This window comes from Thalassophryne amazonica, chromosome 4 (genome assembly GCF_902500255.1).
Source record: "Thalassophryne amazonica chromosome 4, fThaAma1.1, whole genome shotgun sequence".
Taxonomy (NCBI): domain Eukaryota; kingdom Metazoa; phylum Chordata; class Actinopteri; order Batrachoidiformes; family Batrachoididae; genus Thalassophryne; species Thalassophryne amazonica.
The window spans coordinates 80,465,910-80,490,573 of NC_047106.1; the positions used below are offsets into that span (position 1 = coordinate 80,465,910).

At 41.2% G+C, this 24,664-nt stretch overlaps 1 protein-coding gene across 1 annotated transcript in view; it reads right to left on the reverse strand.

Annotated features, from left to right (window-relative positions):
- Positions 1 to 6,568, reverse strand: part of sphkap (SPHK1 interactor, AKAP domain containing) — a 207,383-nt gene extending 200,815 nt beyond the window's left edge. The window contains 1 exon segment of the mRNA XM_034168147.1: positions 6,363 to 6,568. Within this exon segment, the coding sequence (XP_034024038.1) occupies positions 6,363 to 6,397 (35 nt within the window). The 5' untranslated portion in view covers positions 6,398 to 6,568.
- Positions 6,569 to 24,664: the final 18,096 nt, after the last annotated feature.

Below are 24,664 nucleotides of genomic sequence, written 5' to 3' on the forward strand. Positions count from 1 at the left end.
ACAGCGGCTTCTTTGGGGCCAGCAGCGGACCGATTACGTGGCTCATAAAAACGCCGTACATAAGTGCCCACCGGCCAGATTTCTGGATTGTACATCTCCACCACATCTTTGCACTCAGCCGTAACTTTAAACGAGGAGAATCTATCATTAGCACTGGCGATTTTCTGGCATGTCACGTCACGGCCAAGTTGCTCTTGCATAAAGTCAGTTAGTGTCTGTACATCTAAGTCAGGAGAGAATTTGGAGGCATAAACACTCACCAACTTAGTTGTCACCGTCTTTATTTTGCTCGCTGCACCAGTGCCCACAATTGCCAGAGGCTTACTCAATTTCTTCGCCCCAGGTGCATCCACGCGCATCACCGTATTAAGCTGTCGCCTTCCCTTTTTAACATCACTCCACTTAGGAGATCCAGGAGGATTCTTCTTCTTCTTGCACACAGGGAGAAGCAGCAGCGGCCCCGATAGCCTCGATTACCTGCGTGGTCCCTGCGCCTGCATCCACCATGGCACAGCCTCTGTCACCGCAGGGGGCCCTCAGCGCCGCTGGTGCACGTGAGCCCAGGCCGTTATTTCGTGTCTCATCTGCAGCCTTCTCCAGGCTACACACCCGGCGGTTCACATCGATTGTAATCGCATGTAGATCTGCGCACATATCCACTTGCATCTGTAGCACACCTCGCATGGCCCCAACGTCTGCTTGTAGCTGCGTCATCTTCTTAAGCAGGGCACAAACATCCATGCTTGAGAATGTTACAGGAGGCAGATCATCCAGATAATGAGATACAAAATGCGGTACATTTTCTCCGCATTCGTTAAGGACTTTTAAACAGCTCTTTATGTTATTAATGTCCTTTTGCGCTCCCTTATGTGAGATGTTACGCTGCGTCGTAGGGCACAACTCAAACAGGATTTTCTTAGAGGCCTCAATCCACTCAGAGTCAAACGTGTTTGCTGCCAGTAAAATAAGTTCATCCTGGCTTAAAGTTCTAGCTTTCACGACAAGGAAGTTCAAAAATTCATCTTCCACAATAGTTTTGCAATCCACTGTGGTGTAGATCTCTGGTTTCAGTCTAGAAGAAACAAATGCAGGGACAGCAGGAATACCGTGTGCTGCACCCTCCGCCATCTTTAGAAATACACGAATGAGATTAATTTCTCTCTGATGTACTCCATATTCCAGTGTAGTGTTTTCAGATTTCTTTCAACTTGGTCCAGAAATTAATGAATAATCTTACTTTGACCCTGGCTGGCATGGCTGTTTTGTTTATTTATTTATTTGAAATATTTTGCAGAGAAGTGCTGCGTAAAAGCGCCGCCTCAGGCGGGTTAAGAGTAGTCTTTAATATTAATATTTTTAATATGATGCAAGTGTGCGAAGCTCATGCTTTCATCCCTGATTATTTCCCATCTTTAACTTAACTTCATAATGAAATTAATTAAGGATCAAACTAGTATCTCATGTCATGGCAGACAGTGTGTTTGACAAACTGATGATATAATTTCCTATCTGGTCTGGGACTAACAAATTCATTCCAGTCTATTATATAAATAGTCTGATCCTCTTCTGTATTTGTTTTGACAAATAGTGGCTGTACAAATGTGGGACTGAGTTTGACTACATGTAACAGCACAGTAAAAGCACGGAAAACGCATTTTTATGGTGAAGCTCTCTTGAAAACATTGATCATGCCCACATTGATTTCTATTTATGTCTGGTTGTTAGACGATAATGAAGATGGCGGCGCTCTGGCAACAGCCAGTGAATGAGCGGATCGCCCTGGTCCTCCATCTAGTGAGTAAATAGAAATCGATGGTCCCACCACACAATGTCGAACTGCCCCGCGAACACGATCAGATTGCTTTGAATGCTGTTTTCATGCCGTACGAATATGTAGATTGTAGTTAGATTGCGATCAGACTGCACTCTGGCCGCTGTTCGATATATTACCACCTCAACTGCATCTCGATTGGGATGGCCACAGGAAGTTTGCCACCTATTTAGACTGCTTTCAGACTGCTGGCTGACATCCTCAAATGCACCATGACACCCGCAGAATGTGGGTCGAATTTTCATTTGGATGGCATTGGGCCTCTAGTGTGATGGGGGTATTAAGAACTGACCTTTATGTTGAACCATTGCACAAACCTCTGTTGTGCAATGATGTGCTTTAACTTTTTAATGCTCACAGCATTACAAAGTATATATTTAAGTTAAAACGGTAACTGTACACAACTGTAAAAAAATGTTTACAGTATAACCCCCTTAAGATAAAATGTTGGTAAAGTCGGACTGTCGACAAACAGATATGTTTTAAATAGCCAGCTGTATACAACTAAACCACCAGCGCTACTGTTAAAGTTCGTTAAAGTTAACACTTGGAAGGTGTCTGTATGTGTCGACTGTTTTCAGTGTTAAATTAACACTTTGGAAGTAGTAATTGTTTAGCATTCATCCAGAATTATTTCAACACTGCAGAAATTAACACTTGCTAACATTGAGTAGTGTTAATAATACCCTCGTGTCACAAAATCAACACTATCAGATTACAGTTAGCTCATGAAGTAAAACAAGTACAAGATGATATTGTCCAAGGAAACAGACAGGTAGCGTGAGTGGGATTCAAACTCAGCTCTACATATTGGCAGATGAGCTCCTTATCCACTGAGATACCAGATCTACCTAATATCTGCTTGGTAATAAAGTTGGACGGATGTGATAAAAATGTTAGGTTGGATTTGAATCTACAGTATAACCTAACTATAGGTAAAAGCACTGCCTTTGCTCAAACACTATTTTTACTCAAGACTTAACGAGATAAAACTATCAGGGTGTTAAAACCACATCAAAATAGTTAAAGCAACACTTTTTACTGTGGGCATACAGTACATAGACACTTTGGACCTGATTTACTAAAAGTATTCATATGAAAATGTGTGCAGAGACCATTGCACACACAAGCACGGTGCATGCTGAGTCACAAACAGTGCACAGTGGTAATATCAATCAATCAATTTTATATATACGAGGGCTGTCCATAAAGTAACGGTCCTTTTTATTTTTTTCAAAAACTATATGGATTTCATTCATATGTTTTTACGTCAGACATGCTTGCACCCTCGTGCGCATGCGTGAGTTTTTCCACGCCTGTCGGTGACGTCATTCGCCTGTGAGCACTCCTTGTGGGAGGAGTCGTCCAGCCCCTCGTTGGAATTCCTTTGTCTGAGAAGTTGCTGAGAGACTGGCGCTTTGTTTGATCAAAATTTTTTCTAAACCTGTGAGACACATCGAAGTGGACATGGTTCGAAAAATTAAGCTGGTTTTCAGTGAAAATTTTAACAGCTGATGAGAGATTTTGAGGTGATTCTGTCGCTTTAAGGACTTTTCACGGTGCGAGACATCGCTCAGCGCTCTCAGGCGCCGTCGTCAGCCTGTTTCAAGCTTAAAACCTCCACATTTCAGGCTCTATTGATCCAGGACGTTGTGAGAGAACAGAGACGTTTCAGAAGAAGTCGGTTTCAGCATTTTATCCGGATATTCCACTGTTAAAGGAGATTTTTTTAATGAAAGACGTGCGGACGGGTCCGCGCGTCGGGACGCAGCCGACGCGGCGCGGCGGCACAGGAAAAACACCTCCGTGTTGATAACCATTTGTTAAAATCCAGTTGGCTTTTGATGGCTTTCAGTGGAGTGAGTATATGAGAAATTGTTTATCAGCTGGAGATGTTCCAACTTGTCCTCAAGGCTTCCAACAGAGGTGTTTTTCCTGTGGCGGAGCGTCGCGGCGGCTGCGAGCCGACGCTGCAATCTGCCCGCACGTCTTTCATTAAAAAAATCTCCTTTAACAGTGGAATATCCGGATAAAATGCTGAAACCGACTTCTTCTGAAACTTCTCTGTTCTCTCACGACGTCCTGGATCAACAGAGCCTGAAATGTGGAGGTTTTAAGCTTGAAACAGGCTGATGACGCCGCCTGAGAGCGCTGCGCGACGTCTCGCACCGTGAAAAGTCCTTAAAGCGACAGAATCACCTCAAAATCTCTCATCAGCTGTTAAAATTTTCACTGAAAACCAGCTTAATTTTCGAACCATGTCCACTTCGATGTGTCTCACAGGTTTAGAAAAAATTTTGATCAAACAAAGCGCCAGTCTCTCAGCAACTTCTCAGACAAAGGAATTCCGACCGGGGGCTGGACGACTCCTCCCACAAGGAGTGCTCACAGGCGAATGACGTCACCGACAGGCGTGGAAAAACTCACGCATGCGCACGAGGGTTCAAGCATGTCTGACGTAAAAACATATGAATGAAATCCATATAGTTTTTGAAAAAATAAAAAGGACCTATACTTTACGGACAGACCTCGTATAGCGCCAAATCACAACAAACAGTTGCCCCAAGGCGCTTATAACAGAGAATAGATAAGATGCAAGAATAGATTAAATATGCAAAATAGTCCATTTTGCACATTTGGCTTTATGACTATGCCATTTTTGCTTTGTGCTCTTGAGTGCAAAAAATTCTAGGAAGGAACATGCAAATAGGTCATGGAAACTTACCATTAACTTATTGCAGTTGACACATCATTTATTGTAAACTGTTATATTTAAAGAGTCAACAGTTGACCTCGTGTTTCTTTCTTTAATAATATACATCTCTATGTGTGACAGGTGGACCAGAGTTCATTTTGTTGCAACTCATAATTCCATCAATGATGTGCCACACTGCATCATATAAACAATCACACATTTCTGTCTTTTTGTGGGATGACGCATGCACATCTGTGAGCATTCCACCAGCAGAATGCACAGCTATATCCAAACTGCTCACTCATGGAAAAAAGTTTGCAGGAGAGCCTGCTTATTGAGGGTTTAGAAATTGAGCTGCGTTCACATTACTAGCTGCAGTGAATTGAATAATTAATTGTATTGTATATTACAGTATATTCTGTTTAATATTTAAACAACTGAGGTATGTTGGACCAGTTTACAGAACTAGATTAAATGAATATAGCAGAGTGTGACTGTGCCAAATCAAATTATTTGATGTGAGATTTGGGCTCCTTGCTGTTTTATAAGCCATCTGAACATCTCAAGATTAATTTATGTGTTTTTCATATTACCTTCCTTTGTGTATGTGCTCAGAGATCAGCTTCAGTTCTGATTTCATTCTGCTTTCTATGTCATCACTGGTGATATGACTGCTGTGAGATCAGATAATGGTCACTTACAAACAGGAAAAAGAAAAACTGGCTGTTTGTGCAAAATTTTGACTGATTTTTGTTTTTTTTTGGGGGGGGGGGGGGGGGGGGGGGGGGGGGGGGGGGGGGGGGGGGGGGGGGGGGCAAGGAGGGGGTCTCGTCCGGGAAGTAATTCAGTGTAGAACCGCCACTGATTGTATTATACATTTAGACATTTCTTCTTCTTTTTTCATTTCCCACGTAATCATAGATGGAGTTAAACAACTGTAGAGAGGTGAATTAACATTATATGATTTAACAATGTGGTGTTAAATATGGTTGAAATTAACACCAGAAGCTTAAAGTTTTACACTGACAAGCTTTAACACTTCAAATTTTGAACACAAACAATTTTGCTCTGTATCAGCATCAAATCAGCAATACTGCACACTCAGAAAACGAAACTGACAAGTGTTTGATGCACACAGAATACAGCAACACTGTATTATAAATAAATCAAACCAGGGAATTAACATGTGGCGATGTGTCTATTGTGACCATGCCAACGTAGCCTTTGTGATGAAACTGAAAGGCGGCCAATGGTCAGACCGATTCATCACGCACGACCTCCTTTCTAAGATTTGCACCGAATAACCTTTCCATCACGTACGCATCGTGACTGGCAGGTACTCTGCACGCGACCATGATCCGAGAACACATTAAGCCCTGAAAAGTGCGCGTCCTCAGCCTCACTCCACTGCCAAACAGACAACTTCTGCAAAAACAATAAGTTAGGATCCTTCCACGCCTCTAATTTAAGTTTTGAAGCTTGAATTCAGAGCATTTGGACAATCCACAGTAAAGGTTAAACATACTTGGTCGTGAAATAGCGCACGGGCCATGCTGCACACGGACTGTGAAAGCGGCTTTTCTGCAACATTGCGTGCATTTTAATGCGCACAAAACACTGTGCCTTAAAATCCCATTAGATTTCATGGAAATCTAAACTGTCGCTTCAATAAAAAAAAGGAAAGAAAAGAAACATCAATGCAGATTCATCTAACTTGGTAAATCTTAAAAGACACCAAACAAACCACACGAGTGCATCTTGTTTGAGAGATTTTGTTTGGACAGAATAATTTCTTGTCGACATTTTGTTATCCCAAGACGATAAACAGTGTCTCACCTCGGTGTTTTCAGGAGGGACCTGGCGCCTGACATCGCGTCCGCGCAGCCAAAGTGTCTTGAACCGCTGTGACCGTTCGAGCGCCGCGACGCGTAAAAATGCCCCCGGGACGCTCTCCGCTCCAAATGCGCATCCCAGGCCAGAGTAATGAAGGAATCCCAGACTGGTTCACCGTGAGTGTTGTAATGAAGTGTGCGCGGGTGGTGTCAGCAGCACGGGCTGCGCGTGTGCCCGCCGAATGACAGCGCGTGCATCTAACGGGACGAGCCACACGACGCAGTCGAGGCGAGCGTGCGCACGAATGTTGACGCACTTGCTCGCACGCCTACATGTGTGTGCAGATGTTTTGCTGCCAGTGTGCCACTTATGTGGAGAGTTCGACCCATTTACGGTTAAAACCGACAAAGAAAAACGCACAGATTACTGCGGAGTAGTACAAAATACTTACTGCAAGTATGTGAATCTCTGAGGCATCACCACTTTGTATTTTTACATTTCGATTAAACATTCATTTCTTCCACTGCATTTGTGTGACAACTGAAGCAGATTTTACCAGACCAAACATTTGATCATAGTAGAAACGAGAAAGTTATGTAAGCCACTCTGCAGCCGCTGCTAAACAAATAAACAAAGCCTTGTTTTAAAATAATAATAATAATAATAAAGACTGGCAGATGTGGTTGCCAGAATAATTCTGTAAAAAAAATTAAAAAGTAAAAAAATACACAAATAACTTTACAGAACAACCTGTAAAGCAAACGGAGTGAGTTTACTAAATATATAAATAAATAAATAAATAAATATCACATTACATTTTCCAGTAAATGCAACAGAATTGTTTAAATTTTTAGTTTTATTCTATTTTTTTTTGGGGGGGGGGGGGGGGGGGGCTAAATTAGCATCATCTCACTGTTTTTAAAAGTAACTATTTCCTATTCATTGATATGCTGTGCTGCTCCATTTTGCTCAGAGCCACCACGCGATTTTTGGCATAAGAACCACATGTTGATTTGTTTTTCTGTTACAGCTCCAACTATATAAGGAGAATGGGCCTCGGGCAGCCTAGAAGCTGGGATATTTAGCTTAGGGGACAAGTATGGTGTGCTGTCACATAATAGCAACTACTCTGAAAATATAATGGCTTCTACGTCACATTGGCAAACAGTTCATCCAGAAAATATTCACAGCACTGCACTTTTTCCACATTTTATGTTACAGCCTCATTCCAAAATGGATGAAATTCATTTTTTTTTCTGTAAAATTCTACACACAATACCCCATAATGAGAAGTGTGATTTTTTTTTTCTTTTTTAGCCAGAATGAGGCCAAATGGCATCAGAATGACGATTCGGCCCACATCCGAAAAGTGTCCAGTTGCAGTTTGAAAACTTTCTGACAGCCATCTACAAGAGTCCACATACTTGTTCCCAATTGGGCGGAGACCCTGAGTGTGTTGCGCATGTTCAAAAGCCTCTGGGCACAGTCGAGATGGGACACGTATCTGATGGCAGTCCATGTACAATCGGAACACCATCTGACTGCAATTTATATATTCTGACCTGCACAGGCCACGTATAATAATGTCCACCTCCAATGCACCCCCTCCCCCGGAGCGGAAAGTAACTATTGATATGTATGTGGCACGCGTCATCATGTAAAATGAATGTAAACAGTGACTATGAAACTGAAAGCACCGTGCACTACTGTGCACATGCCACCGGAAATCTGAACAGGCTATTATATCCACAATAGATCTTACAGTACAGATATATGTCCATTCCTTCCTATGGGCGACGTAAATAATGTGAGCTATTGTCTCCATCATGTCTCTATATACCACGGGCAGCTGCGCCTCTCTATGGACTCATGCGCAGTAACGTGTCATTGCACGCATCAGGCTTGGAGCTGAACGTATCTCACTGCTGTAATATATGATCGCCTTCTAAATCTGTAGGAGATATGACATGGAACTGTTGTGCCAGGCAATGACAGCATTAATAAACATGAATGTCACCTCCAACAGGGGCCCAGGAGTGTTTCACAGTGCAGATGGATATGGAGCCGAGACCGCAGCCTGTGGTTAAAATCCTCTCAGTCGGCTGCTGTGTGCTGTAATCAACCACGCAAAATAAATCCCATGTGATAATCCAACCATTGCGGTGTCCAGAGTTGTGTTGTGCCGCTGAAGTGAGCCAAAACACACACAAAAAACTTGTGCACACATAGCTCTTTCAGCCGTTATGAACACACACACACACACACACACACACACACACACACACACACACACACACACACACACCCACCCAACGATCATGTCATCAGTCCAGCACCACTGCTCTATGCACACACGCACCTGCACGTGAGGTCAGTAGTGCTGGGAAGTGGAGGATGAGTGCAGATGTGATTGCATGACTGAGTGAGTGACCGCACCATTTGAGACATATGACGTGAGTCGGGTCCATACGTTAGTTGTACTGCGATGTTCAGTACCGGCAGGGATTGTGCAAAGGGAGGAACACAGTGCTCCCTCCCACTCTGGTCCCGTGTTTGCCATCCAGATGTTTGGACATCAGGCAGTCTTCAAAGCGTTTTTTTGGCAGTCTGACAGCCGTCTCTGTCATCTACTGTTGTCTACATACGCTTTGGATGCCATCGTGCAGGTGTGGACAAATTCATCTGGATGCGTTCTGACACTGCTGACCACACCTCTTTTCCTCCAGATGGTGTCCGATTATGGTAATATTTGTTGTGTCGGCCTGGGTCCTGCACATTCTTGCTATGTGTGACGGGGGCTTAAGTGTTCACTGTCTTTACCATGAAGCTCAACATTGAGCTCATTTAGGTGCATCCTGTTTCCGCTGATCACCCTTGAAATGTTTCTACAGTTTAATTGGAGTCCACCTGGGGTAAATTCTGTTGATTGGACATGATTTGGAAAGGCGCACACCTGTCTACATATAAGGTCCCACAGTTGACGGTGCATGTCAGAGCACAAACCAAGCATGAAGTCAAAGGAATTGTTTGTAGACCTCTGAGACAGGACGGTCTCGAGGCACAAATCTGGGGAAGAATACAGAAACATTTCTGCTGCTTTGAAGGTCCCAATGAGCACAGTGGCCTCCATCATCTGTAAATGGAAGAAGTTTGGATCCACCAGGACTTTTCTTAGAGCTGGCTGTGCATCTAAATTGAGCAATGGGGGGAGAAGGGCCTTAGTCAGGGAGGTGACCAAGAACTCAATGGTTACTCTGTCAGAGCTCCAGCATTCCTCTGTGGAGAGAGGAGAACCTTTCAGAAGGACAACCATCTCTGCAGCAATCCACCAATCAGGTCTGTGTAGATGAGTGGTCACACAGAAGCCACTCTTCAGCTTTGATCAGTGACTCACCGTTAGTAGTCCATGTTCTAAGGCTCTGCTCTTCACCATCTGGATGTGTTTTTAATAAAGCAGTGATTAGTTATAATGGTGTTCAACGTTAGCTGAAGAGCTAATCTGCTAACGAAAAAGTTAACTTCAGAAATTAGCTGTTAGCTGAATTGTGTCCACCACAGGATATAAGTACTAGCAAGCAGAAGTGGGCGGATTGATCCTAATATCGATACCAACGCTGGTATTGATATTGAACGATCCTTGTGTAAAAAGATTGATACTCAAGTGTTTTTTCTCTCCCGCACGCACTGACTGCTGTGCACGCAGATTCATCAAAGTCTACTCTCTGTCTGTAAGAGCAGCGCTGCGCTGTGTCACACAACACGGAGCAGCGCACCCTTGTATTGTGGTTTGTCAGCCCTCTACCTCAGGAGATTTTGTTTTAAGTTGTGTTGAGTGATATTTTTTTAAACAAAAATGTTGATTGTGATAATAATGTATTTTGTTGTCATGTACAATGTTTGGCGAAATTCTATCCTAAGTCTTTTGGATCCTTTGGATCTATGAAGCTTAAATATGAAAAAGTTTCGGTATCGATATCGGCGATACTGGGCCTGTATTTACTCGGTATCAGATCAATACCAAAATTCCTGGTATCGCCCACCTCTACTAGCAGGACAGGTGAGGTGTACTGCAGTCTTTTATTCACATCACCACTTTAAACTCCTCCTTTAAAAAGCAACAAAGCTGTTTTGATTCATCTATAATGAACCTTTTACTCCACAGGCTCCAGCGGCTTGATCTCACCTCAGTTATTTTCAGAGAAAGCAGCAAAAAAGCTGAAGTGCCTAAAATAAGTGATCGTCTTATTTGTGTCTTGGTGATTTTATATTTTACTGTATACATATAAAAAAGGAATAAGCAACACTTGTAGAATTAAAGTGCCTGCTATCGTGTTTTTTAATGTGCACATTATGATCTCCACTTGTACAATATAAGAAATAAAACATTTGTTATACAAGCTATATCCCACCATCCCAATGGTACTTGAGACATCACTTCATATCCATCATGTCAGCATCAGACACTGAAAGCAATATCTTCAAGTTGATATGTGTGAGGGCTGGGTCCTCGCTTCATTAAAGAGATCACTGAAAAATCTGCAAGGGGTAAAACGAATCATGACCTTTTGTTCTCGCTAAACTACTGAGACTGTGCTGTGAAAAGTGGTGGGCAGAAAATGGGATACTCAAGAAAAGAGGGGGTGCTGAGATGGCAGGGGTCCCGATGAGACCTGTGGGTGATTGTGTGTGTGAGTGTTTCTTGCTTGTGAGGAGGACCGACAGAGGGTAAAATTGTGTTCTGTGAAAGACGGCAGTAGCCAAAGTGCACAACTACAGTTTGCTGAAAGGATCATTTTGGCCAAAGGCAATGCTTATTTTCAGCAGGCTTTCGACTCTAAAGAAAAATGCTTGTTTCATGCAATTTCACCACCTTCAGATTCTATTTTCTTTAGTTCAACTGACAAACAGCATCACAACAAAGTTGTCTGATGACAAGTCATAATGCAGCATTTTCAATGCAATGCATTTCTTTAAGTGCATGGCTGTGCTTCCTGTTTTCCAAATCAAATGTCACCTTCATACTGGATTCTGAGCATTCTGAAATCATCACCGAGAATAGGTTTACCAACAAACACGAATAACTCATCCGATCTCGCCTAACTCTCCAATCATATCACTGTTTGTTAATAAACTGACTAGTTAATTCTGAGGACACTGTGGCTATGAACTGTACCACATTTCCAGTCATTTCCAACTGAAAATGTCTTGCCCAGTCCCTGCTGGGATAGGCTCCAGCTCCCCCTGACCCTGAATTGGAATAAGTGTGTCTAGAAAGTGAATGAATGAATGTTAACTCAGTTTGTTCTGCCAACTTATTTACAGTGTATAAAATGCTCAGTTACTCACAAAGTAATATGAGCGAAGCCATGCACAGCGGTGGGAAGCTCACTCATGGTAAGGGAGTCCCAAACAGGAAGTGCCAAATTTAGAGTCCACACTGAAACAGGTAATGTCAAATGTCTAACACTTCCTGGATCCCACGAGCCGAGATCTCGTGGGATCTCGCAGGAATTTGGTGGCAAGTTGAAACTGAAACAGGAAGTGCCAAATTTAGAGTCCACAATGAAACAGGAAATGTCAAATATTGAACGCTTCCTGGCATGGGCGGAGCTAGAGCAGAGGCCAAGGTTTCACTGGACTCCCCTGAAATCTGATTGGACACAGATGATTGACATGTCACGACACCGCACGTCTGGTTGAAAAGAGCTGCATTTTGAAATCAGTGACAGATATTGACTGCTAGGTCTCTCCTGTACAGGAGTTGGAGCTGTGTACCACAAAAAGTTGTAATCCACCTTAGTAGAAGAAAAATAAGATAAATAAATCTAAATAAAATTAGATAAATAAATCTAAAGTTATCTTCATTAAAGTAACATAACATAATATAAATTAATTAACAATATAAAATACAGCTTCCTGATGAAGTGGTGTAGAGGAGGATTTTCTTAAAAAGAAGACCTAAACGAAGCCTAGATTTGATATTTTGGTGAAAGAAACTTTTGTATTGCTTCATAATTTATGTAAATAAAGTCCAAGACATATTCAGTGACTTGGAAATGTTCATGTTTCCATCCCCTGACTTGTCTGAAGAAAACTGACAATAAAACTGATTATTATTTACAGGTATTATCAAGTTGTAGAGATTTGCTTTCAGAGTTTGAGGAAGATAATTTTAGAAATTTTTATTTTTTTGTTATTATTTTTTGTATTTCTTGTATTTGAAATGGCAGAAACAAATTAAAATGTGTTCCAATATTTTTGGAGGGCACTGGACTGCATTTGGTAAATGGACTGCATTTATATAGCACTTTTCCATCTACATCAGATGCTCAAAGGGCTTTACAATAATGCCTCACATTCACCCCGATTTAAGGTGCTGTCATACAAGGTGCTCACTACACACCAGGAGCAACTAGGGGATTAAAGCCCTGGTCCCACCAAATAATGAAGGATGAATAATAATACAATAACACGCTTTTGGATGGCGGTATGCATTTTCTGAGTCCCTCCGTTCACACCCAGTCGCCCAAAATGACAGATATTCGCCTGAGTTAGACGAGGGCGAATATCTGTCATTTTGGGCGACTGGGCGTGAATGGAGGGACTCAGAAAATGCATACTGCACGACAACAGCATGTTATTTGCATTATTATCACTTTTTACTGAGATACACAACATGTAACGCGTACATAAAAAGTTGTCTCACTTAACTTTTGTTGTGTCGGCTGGCCCGTGCTGCTCTACAAATTCGGCAGTGTGTCCTCATCAAGCTGGCTGCTTTAGCTGCTGTTTATTGTCGTACTATCCATGAGAAAATCATCCGGAATATCCATATTGGGACCAAAACACACTTCTCGCCTTTTCATCTTTTCCTCTGCGGACAGCCCCCCTCTGGGCTGCGCGCTATGACATCATTTGTTTACGCACAGCAGGCGGGTATGCCAATACTTGTTCGCTACTGCGGGTGGGTATAGCCAGGTAGTGTCAATGCAAATCTACGCTACCGGCCTAGCAACGCCTCGGTAAAGTGATAATGAGCCACACAGCATGTTTTTTTTTTTGTTTTTTTTTTGCTACGAGAGGGTTTATTCAACTATCGTGTTGGGACACAATAGTTGATGACAGTTTAGGTGAGTTTTACTGTACACTGGACTGAACAATAAATTTACCTTGCAAAGCTTTGACAATGAAGTCACTTCCATCCCACATGACTGACTTTATTTTCCCAAATTTTTCTTCTGTTCAGATCTGAAGGGAATCTGTACATCTTGAGCCCCTTGTTGTGTCTGTTTGTGCATCCAAATGCACAGCAATCAGGCATTTTCAGCAAATAAATAAAAAATAGCAGGATTTACATGGGGATAGATTAACAGTGAATGCTATTTTGGCCCAAGATGACACCATGAGTCACATAACCATTTTTTTTTTTACTTGTCATGTTGCTACTGTCTGAATTAATGGGCTCTAGTCAACCCCCCCCCCCCCCCCCCCCCCAAAGAAACCTAGATCTGCCCATGGTACAATATAATAGGGACATTAGAAGGGAAGCTTTACAAGGGAAACTCAACGCTGAATCAAATATTCTATAATTCAGAGGCTATTGTATGCCTGAAAATGAAACATTATATTACACAGAAAATATTATGGCAATGTGAAGGCTGTTTTTCTGGCGTACATTTAGGTAGAAATGTCACTGTAATCAATTTCCATATTAAAGTTTATGTAACATGTTACAGCTCTAATCAAGTCCCCCATCTCAGTGGAAGTGTTAATGTGAGCATGGAGATGTACAGCAGAATGAAGACTTACAGACCTGGAAAGAAAAGTTAGAATTAGTTTTGTTGACAGAATCTTTTCTTAGATTTTACTGTTCGGTGGTGTGCATGAATGACCTTAAAATGTGACCCAAATACAATGTCAACACAATCCCTTTGTCACCTGCGATGCCTAAATATAGATGTAGGAGATTAAGCCACATTTCTGAGCAGGAACACACCAGCATGGGTTATTGAGAGAAACAATGAATACGAAAGTATATGGGACTATAAATGTGAACATTTTTCATCATTTCTTTTAGCTGCCCCCATTTTGCTTCGGGTCACTCCTTTCTGTTTCAAGGGGCAAGGGATCAGAGCAAAAATAGTCCTCTAAGAAATGAGACACCACTACTATACCGTTATACATTATCCAATGTCGCCTTTAGCTGCTACATCACTAGGTGCAGCAAGTGTTCAGAATCAGAATCACAATAGCCTTTATTCACCGGATATCTTCAAAGAATACAAGGAATTTGACTCTGGCTTGAACTGTACTCTGTCTGTACAAGCATGTATAAATTAACACCAAACACTAAATAATTCACAATAAAAATGTGCAAAGAAAATGTGCAATAGAAAACTTCCACTTCCATGATGTTGTCCACAGTTGTAATCACTTGAAACAGACCAGATAGGACTAAAAGGCAAAGGTAGAGAAATGGGATTAATCTTTGGCTCTTTTTTCCTGTGTAGGTATTGGCAAAACTAAACACAATTCTGACCAGGGACATCATAAATCCGTAAACTTTTTCCAGGAGTCTCTCGACCTCAAATAATGAGGACCCAGAGACGTGAATGTCACTGTTGAGATAAATTCATCTCTCTTCAGGTTCAGCACTTTCACCAGATACAGAAACACCTTGGATGGCCGAGTCCAGGAAGTCATGAATGTGTAGCTCTTAATCTTAATCAAGGAGCATCCCAGGCACCCAACTCCTCACTCAGTCTCTCATTTTCTCAAGTGATGCAATAAGGGTATGATTCTACACCCAGGACAGGACGCCAGTCTGTCACAGGGCCACAAATAGACAAACACAGACACACCCACACACACACCTACGGACAATTTTAAAGATTAACCCGCATGTCCTTGGATGTGGGAGGAAACCGGAGCACCCGGAGGAAACCCACGCTAACATGGGGAGAACATGCAAACTCCACACAGAAAAGCCACGGGAATTGAACCCACGACCTTCTCGCTGTGAGGCAACAGTGCTAACCACTAAGCCACCGAGCGCCTGCAAAATCTAGGTCAGTAAATGTTTTCTCAGTGATAAAGACAGCTAAGCCTATGTTCTCCACAGTCTTACCCAACAACCAATCCATGCAAGTATGGAACAGTGTATGAGCCCAAACACATTCCTGAGGAATTTCACTATTCGCTGATGCACGTTTTGCATGCAAGTTTGCATTTTGGTTAATATCAGGTTTAGACAGTGGTGGGCACAGTTCCGATAATCCGATAACAGATAATTATCGAAGATAAAGTTTTCATTATCGGATTATCTTTTTAGATAACTTTAAAAACCATTATCAGACTAATTATCTTCCGATAAATTTTAAACCGATAACATAGTAAACAAAGCTGAACAGCGGCAATCATTTTTAAAATTTAAAATCAGTTGAGCACCTACCTGTTAAAAGTTTCCTAACAGATGTATAGTTCCACCCTCTGCAAACAGAAGAGAGCTGCTTTCAGGAGAAACCACTCTATCCTCTGCAGGCAAAGGAGAACTGGTCACAAAAATAATAATAATAATAATAATAATAATTTCCTTTAATACCATACTGATGTGCTGGCAATATCACCCAAGTCATCCAGAGAGGCATACATTTTTTAACTTATGGTTCAAATTTTAACCAAACTAATTTTGGACAAGTTATTTAAAATTACTGTCATGTCTGAAGCTTTATAAAGTGAAAATATCATATATATGTTTTAGTTTTAAAGTAATGTGCTAATTTTTAAGGTTTTAGTGAGCACATGCTGTGCCCAGCAGTGCATTATGGGTAGGATAGGGTAATCTCAGTACGTTCACGATAGGACAAATGCATTTCAGACACTCTGTTCAGGCTCCACGGACAACAGCATTAAACTCTAGTGCCTAAAACTGTCATGAATATATTCTCTGGGTTTATAGACGTTGTTATTGTATTTGCGTTTGTTAAATTCCATGCATCTTAAATGTAGCAGACACGGATTATCTGGAATTTTGTTTTGGCAAGTTTTCAAGGCCTCTACTTCCATCTACTGGCCAGCAGTGTTCATGGCAGTTCATAGCAGTATTTGTCCTGAGGCTGAGCAGACACTGTATGATATTTTTAATCACTGTACACGGTTTCAGTTCAAACTATACAACAGAACCATGCACGTGTAAAAGTTCAGAGCGCCTGATTTATGTTCTCACACACATTGTACGTTCAAAAACCACACGTCGAACTCGTGTTTCCAGAAGCAAAATGTAAGCTTTTTTTCAAACTTAATTTACAAAAACTCTCGATGGGAGACATCAAAGTTTAAAAACAAAACAAAACAACAACAACAACAACAAAAAAACATTACAGCTCTGCGGTGTTTGCACATGCACAGTGCGAGTGGTTGGATGCTTGTTGCTCTTCAGCAGCAGGATACCCTCACGACGGCCGACCAGAATAATATCAAACAGGTTTGATTTTCATTCAACCATACGATCGGTGATCAGGAGGTGGTCGTGAGATGTTAAACGCAGCTTGTTACTCCATGTACACTACACGATGCAGGACACGCGATTAACCTGAAACTCGGTCCAAAACATTCTCGCACGAATGAAAAATCATCTGAAAAAGGGCCAAAAACGTACTTTACAATGTAAAGCCAACATTTATGTGTCAAGACAATATTGAGTGCACGTTTTACAACATCATAAAATGTGCACACAGCACTAATAAAATGAGCGCACATTCTCTCCACATGCAAAACATTTTGCAATGACACTTCCAGGGCTCCGTAAAAATGCCTGTTTTTACAAATAAAAATGGAATATTTTACAAAAGCACATTTATCTGTAAACACCAACACACGACACGCGTTACATTAACATGTTGGTTTACATAATGAATGACTGAACCACTCAGTGTTTAGCAGAGGCACTTTTACCCAGAATCCTTTGCGATCTGTCTGTGTTTGCTACAAAACCTCAGAATTAGTGCATTATTCAACATTTAAAGATATAAGTTATATTTTAACTTTGTACAAATGACAGAACTGACATTAATGGAGTTATTCTATCGGTATTCACACCAAACCATAAGTCAGCATGACTTTATTTTTCAAGACCTCCGCCTGACCGGAGCATTACGATTGGTAGAGAGCTGGCTTTGTGGCTGCTCTCAGGGTGTTTCTGTGCTGGAAGCCATGTAGTAAACAAGAGCTTCCAGCAGGGGGCATGATGTTCAAACACAGAAGTGCAGTCTCATTGTTTGGGTCTGTTGTTGCTTTTTTGATGCTTCCAAAAGATTGTGGTGTTAAAACTCAAATTCAGGTTGTTAGTAGTTGCAAATGTACCAGAGACAATACTGGAATTTATCGGTTATCTGTAACTTCCGATACATTTTTGGGTGGTTTATCTTTATCAAAGATAATTTTTCAGTTATCTGATTATCTCTTATCGAAGTTAATTTTTTGGTTATCTGTGCCCACCACTGGGTTTAGAGTTGGAATAATAAAAATAATGAGACAATTTTTCACTTTTTTTTTCTCACTGAGATGATCCTCCATTTTCTTGTGCAGGGGTATTCAACTCGTTCTTTGAGCACTTTGAGCAGATGGAATCAGTTAATCTGTGAAATCACCTGGTGGAGTGGATGGTTGAAAAGAAATCCTGCACCCTCTTGGCCCTTTCTGGAATGAGTTGAATACCCCTGTTCTTGTGGGAGATGTCATCACTGTGTCCTGGTGGAAAACTGTGTAAGGTATGTATGAATGTGGCTGAAGGTTCCCTGTGTAACAGTGTATCTTCCACCCAGGATAACCCCCCCACCCCTGCATAGCAAGTCTGCTGCAGTATTAGCACACATTTCATCCTTTATTCTGAAGTGTCTGACCCCTTTTTGTGTAAATCCTCTCAATTTACATCTATAATTTCTTCCCTGCTCATGTATTATTTGACTTCCCCAATTATGACTGGGTAGGGGGTAAGATATCCTGACCTGAATATCTTCCCCCCACCCCTGCAAAGTAAGTCTGCTGTAGCATTAACACCCATTTCATCCTACCCAGATTAATAAATAGCTGAAACAGTGGAAAACAACATTTTCATCCTCCATTCTGAAGTGTCTGACCCCTTCATCTGAGACCATAAAACATCCATGAAATATAGAGTTTAAAGGTTTGTATATACTCATGAGAAGGTTGCTACATCATTGTTTAATACCGCCAAGTTTATAGTGGGATGAATTTGGCAATATATATTCTTGATATCAGGGTGGGGGTATCCAGGTCACAGTATCTTACCCCCCAACCCCATCATGGACAGATGTTCTGCAATATTTCAGGTTGTCAATCAGGTCCATATATTTGGAAGAGGGATTTAAAGATACTTCAGAATAGGAAATATTCCTACTGTAGATAGCTATATATACATACAGAAAGAATACCAATATTATTCACCATCAGTCAAACTGTGCTTCATCTAGAACCATAAAACATCCAGGAAATATAGAGTTTAAAGGCTGGTCTGTCATGATTGGGCCTTATCAAGGTTTGGGTAAGCTTTAATCAATGCTGCCCTGTGGAATGTTGCCTTTCAGGGGTGGAAGGGAAGATCCTGATCCTAGGATATCTAGGGGGAGTATCCAGGGAGGAAGATATACTGTTGCACCAGTACAGACTCACCCCTACCCATTTTCCATGCAATATATAGTTGCGTCAGGAAGGGAATCTGGTGTAAAACTTGTGCCAAATCAATATGCAGATCCACCTTGGATTTTCTATGGTGACCCAGAATGAAAACAAGGGAGAAGCCAAAGGGGTATGAATCTGGCAGAAGAATATGTACAATATTTCTGCATTCTTTGTTTGTATATTTTGCTACAATTTTTTTTTTTTTTTTGAGTGCGAATAGGCAAACTAAGATGTCCAGCAACATTTTGGGCATCTTGTGAATTTTCAGGGTGTTTCAGAGACCCCTTGGCTTTTTGTGGCATTTGCAGTGATGCCAAGTGTTTCTAGTATGCTACATAACAAGAAGATAACTGATATATTCAACATAGCTGATAAACACAGACAATCACAAACACTTAAAATGCATAACTAAAAGATTGTGGGGCCTCAAATGTGTTTTAAAACATTTAGTTGTCACATAGTATCTCCTAGGGTCACATGCCATGTTTTTCAAGGAAGTAAACAGACAATAAATGTTAGAACCATTTAAAGAAGAGGAAAAATTGTTGCACTTATGTTGGTTGCAAGAACACATGAAAGTGCATTAATTTTAGAATGCCACGTTGCACCAGGAGTCAAACATCACTGATGTCATTTTACTCAGACATAAACATGCTTTCGGATCCCTCTCCTCGTCCATCATTCTTCCTCTCCTCCTCTGACTGCTGTTTCTGTATCTTATTGTTTTTCATCATCCTTCCACTCTCCTCAATTTAGTTCAAAGGCTTTTGAAGGAAAATCTAATCCACTGCACACTTTCTAGAAATTAAAAAGAAAAACTGAAAGGACAACTAAAGTGGAGATGAAAGCACACACTGCTTGTCATGCATCTATCTGAGTGAGCTGGAAACAGAAACTAAATTAAGAGCATATCTTCTACTCAACAAGCTCTAACTTTCAAAAGATTGTCATGAAGGGGGCTATCTTAAATGCTGGTACAGGCTGCAGAACAGTGTTTGTGGTGTGTGATTGTGTGTGTGTGATCTAAAAGGAAAATTTTCAGTGGTTATAAAATAGGTAGCTGAGTTTCTGTAATGATTTTAACTGAAAGTGCAGGAAAATAAAATGAGAAAGTTTTGTGAATAACTATTATTTATTTGGCACATTTAGTTGATGTCATGTTTTACAGCTTTAATTCATCCATTTTCCACCTTGGTACACAAAAATTTCACCAGTGACCACACAGTTTGAGAGAAAGAGTGAATAATCTGCAGCTTGTTTCACTCACAAAAGGTGCCAACATTTCTGTGCCAGAAGCAAAACAGAAACCAACTATCGTCTCTGGCAAGGTTGAGATATTTCCTTTGTTCAGGGTTTGTCTGAGTAATGGTGATATCAATGTCCATTCTTCACTGCTGTTACCTAATATTCCTAATTTCTCCAAAAATATTTGCCCTATCATCTTTCTGTTTTCGCTGTGTTCATCCTTGACCCAGAATCATAAGTATACCAAACAGCAAATGTCAGTTTCTCCATGATCAATGTTACACACACGCATGCACACACACACGTTCACAGAGGCCGCTTCACTTTTAAGATATAGATTCTGTTTTTGGTGTTATGGGAAATGAAAAGGCAGCACAACTAATATGCAAAAGTTGATCTGTATTTTTGTCCACTTTGCCAAGCAACAAAAACAAAATGGTTCTACATGGATTAAGCATGGAAAGAAAAATGGTTGACTTTTTGAGTATTTGATATTGTTAAAACTATCTTGTTTTCGGTGAGGTTCAATACAACTTTGATATGAACTATTGTTTGTATAAGGCTCTATCTCTGTATCTCTCTCTCGTTTTGAAGCAAAGAACAGAAGTGTGACATCCTGCTGACTTCTTAATCTGTCGATTTCGTAAATGTGTACAATCTGATAGCAATGTTTAATTTAATTTAATGTTTGTGGTCTGCATGTAGTGTGGCCTCTCTCTCTCTCTCTCACTCACACACACACACACAAAATAATTGCATCCATCATGTCAACTTCTTTTTCATTTATTGTATATTTATCTGCATCATGCCACCGAAGATGCACAGAGGAGAGATGCTGATATACACGACACAATAATTAGATGATTTCAGAAACTAAATCAATAATATCACTCTGTGAGGACAGAAATTCTAAGTAAACAAAACAAGTGTGAAGGTCAAATCTCTGCCATTGGCAGGCTGTCTTCTGTGAATGCACTCAGCTGCATGTGTGACAGGGGCTATATGCAAATATTTCTTTCAGGGTGTGCCTAAATGTGTGAGTGCACATCAGGTTCAGGCATGTTTCATACTGATTTCAAAAACAGAGTGATAGTTTTGTAATCCAGCGAAAAATCAAGCCAAGTCAGGTTTGAGAGCATGCACTCGTGGTGCAGCCACCACCATATGAAACTGATTTGGGTCCCAAATGGCCATTCCCCAGAAGTGCTGTTGTCCGTGACAATTGCTTTCTATATGTACGAGGTCTGTGAGAAAAGTATCCGACCTTTTTATTTTTTTCAAAAACTATATGGATTTGAATCATGTGCGCTTGCATCAGACAAGCTTGAACCTTCGTGTGCATGCGTGAGTTTTTTCACGCCTGTCAGTTGCATCATTCGCCTGTGGGCAGGCTTTGAGTGAGCACTGGTCCACCCCCCTTGTCGGATTTTTATTGTCAGTGAAATGGCTGAGAGGCTGCCGCTTTGCTCCATGAAATATTTTTCAGAAACTGTTAGAGACAGCCAGTTGGAAATCATTCGAAAGATTCAGATGGATTTTGGTGAAGATTCTATCGGTATCACACGGATTAAGGACCATTAAAACTGGATTAAAAAAACAACACCTCCGTGTTGGAAGTCTCACAGGACAAGTTGGAACATGCCCAGCTGTTAAACAATTTCTCGTATACTCACTTGACTGAAAAGCCACCAAAAGCCATCTGAATGGTTTCCAACACAGAGGTGTTGTTTGTCCCGCCCCATGAGCGGCTGCGTCACGATGCGCGAATCCGTCCACACGTCTTTCATTACAAAATCTCCTTTAACAGTGGAATGTGCCGATAAAGTGCTGATCCCGACCTCTTCTGAAACTTCTCTGCTAGTCACACAACGTCCTGCATCAACAGAGCCTTAAATTTGGAAGTGATCTGCTCATTCCAGCCTGTCGATGGCCGCTTGGGGCGCGGTGCACCCTCCGCCGCCGTGGGCCGTTTTTAATCCAGTTTTAATGGTCCTTAATCCGTGTGATACTGATAGAATCTTCACCAAAATCCATCTGAATCTTTCGAATGATTTCCAACTGGCTGTCTCTAACAGTTTCTGAAAAAAATTTCATGGAGCAAAGTGGCAGCCTCTCAGCCATTTCACTGACAATAAAATCCAACGAGGGGGGTGGACCAGTGCTCACTCAAAGCCTGCCCACAGGCGAATGACGCAACCGACAGGCATGAAAAAACTCACGCATGCGCACGAAGGTTCAAGCTTGTCTGATGCAAGCGCACATGATTCAAATACATATAGTTTTTGAAAAAAATAAAAAGGTCGGATAGTTTTCTCACAGACCTCGTACATATACATTCTATATGTATGTAGTGGCAGTTTGTTACATGATGTTGTTGGTTTTTGTTGTGAGGCTGGGGGTGCCTGGCTGTCTTTTGTTTCTGTCTTTTGTTTTTCCTTCCAGGTGGCACGCGTTTAGGACTGAGTGGCTGTGTGGCTGAGTTATCAGGACCTCACCCTGATCACCTGAGGCTGATCATGTGCAGCTTGTCAGGACTCACAGCTGTGGTGCATCTACACGGATTGGAGCATGGTGGCATTTAAGTCTGGAGTACACAGTGTGTATTTGCCAGAGACTCGACCTTGTGACCAGACGGGTGAGATCGTCGTCTTGAGAGCCATCTCATCATTATGGATGTAGAGAACGTCCAGGTTTGATGCCATGGTCTGTGAAAGAGGAGGGGGTGAGGTCTCACGCTCGTCAGCACACTTCCTGAGGTACGTTAGGTTTTGTGACTAACATTTGTACAGTCAGTAAATGTGGTGTCCCTCACACCTTATTATATTGAGCTGTTATGTTAGTTGTTTGTTCAGCTTCCACTGCAGTGATAATGTGACCTGGGTGTCCGACACATAACAGTTTTGTTTCATTACTGGACACCTGCATGCTTTCATGCACAGGAGGCATAGTATTTATGAGGACAATTAATATAAAGGGGTGTGTGTCCATATGCCTCCCTCTCCTCACTCACAGCTCCCAGTGAGTGTTTTTCAGTTGAAAAGATATTTAGCTGGTCACATTCATATACATATTCACAGATATTGAACTGTTTGTTGTGATTTGGCGCTATATAAAAAAATTGATTGATTGATTGATATCATTTAAAAGGTGGCAATGCAAATCCATGTGAAAAACTGTCTCACGTTGAATCAACATATGCAAATATTCACCGAAAAGATCAGAGCAGAAGGTTCCTAGATCAAGACCACGTGTGACCATCCTCCATGTACTGTGGAGTTGAGCCAGGAAGGGCATATGGCATAAACGGTGTGCCAAATCAACATGTAGAGAGCCATGTTGGATTTGAAGTAGTGACCCAATGTGAAAAAGGAAGAAGCCCAAAGAACTTACTTTGTACATTATTTTGGCTGTAGTGTCAAAGTAGATATGCTCAATTTAGTTTATTTATTAATTACAGTATTTTTGGCCAATTGTGTTAAAATTTGATTCCAAACTTTGACGCATGTACATGTAATTTCCTGAAAATGGTGGCTACCTTTGAGGAAAAACTAGCAAATAAGCATTGTTTATTTTCAGTTATTTAACACAGATTGCAAATATATACTGGACAAAGCTGGCATGACGTTATGCATACGGTAGGTTTGCGATAGAGACCCAGTGTCTCCAACCAAATGGTCCCCTCTAAAAATTGCTCTGCCCTGCCTTCACTGCACATGCATCTGAGACTGACTCTCTTAGTCTGACTCTCTACACCCAAAGCGATCAGAGGGAATAATGTGATTATTAACCACCAGATGACAAATTAAAACCTCTTAAATAATTCTATAGTCAGTTTTAAGCAGAAATGAGGCAGTTTTAAGCAGAAACAATCGGTGAATCGCTGCTGACGCTCTGAAATGACATGAGACAGTTTTTCACAAAGATTTGCATTACCATGTTTGAAATTATATATATGAAAATGGCTTGCTAGCATGTTTTCAACAGAAAAAAATGCTCATTGGGAGGTGTAAATGACAAGCAGGTGGAGCATAGACACGCCCCTTTATATTAATTGCCCTCAGTCCTGGGGATAAAAAATATTCACACAAGAGGATCTGGCAAATGGCCACAGTGTTGCAGCTGACACTCCCAAAGGATGCATATCTTTGTCTCTTTAAATAATGGATCTTTTTGCACATTATCCTTCAAAGTCCTATCACCAAAGTATCTGGTTGTCATTTGGATAATGACAGGGTTTTCTCTATATTGTCAATATACAAGGTCTACTAGAAAAGTATCCGACGTTATTTAAAAAAAAAAACATATGGATTTGAATCACGTGTGCTTGCGTGAGCCAACCTTGAACCTTCATGCGCATGCGT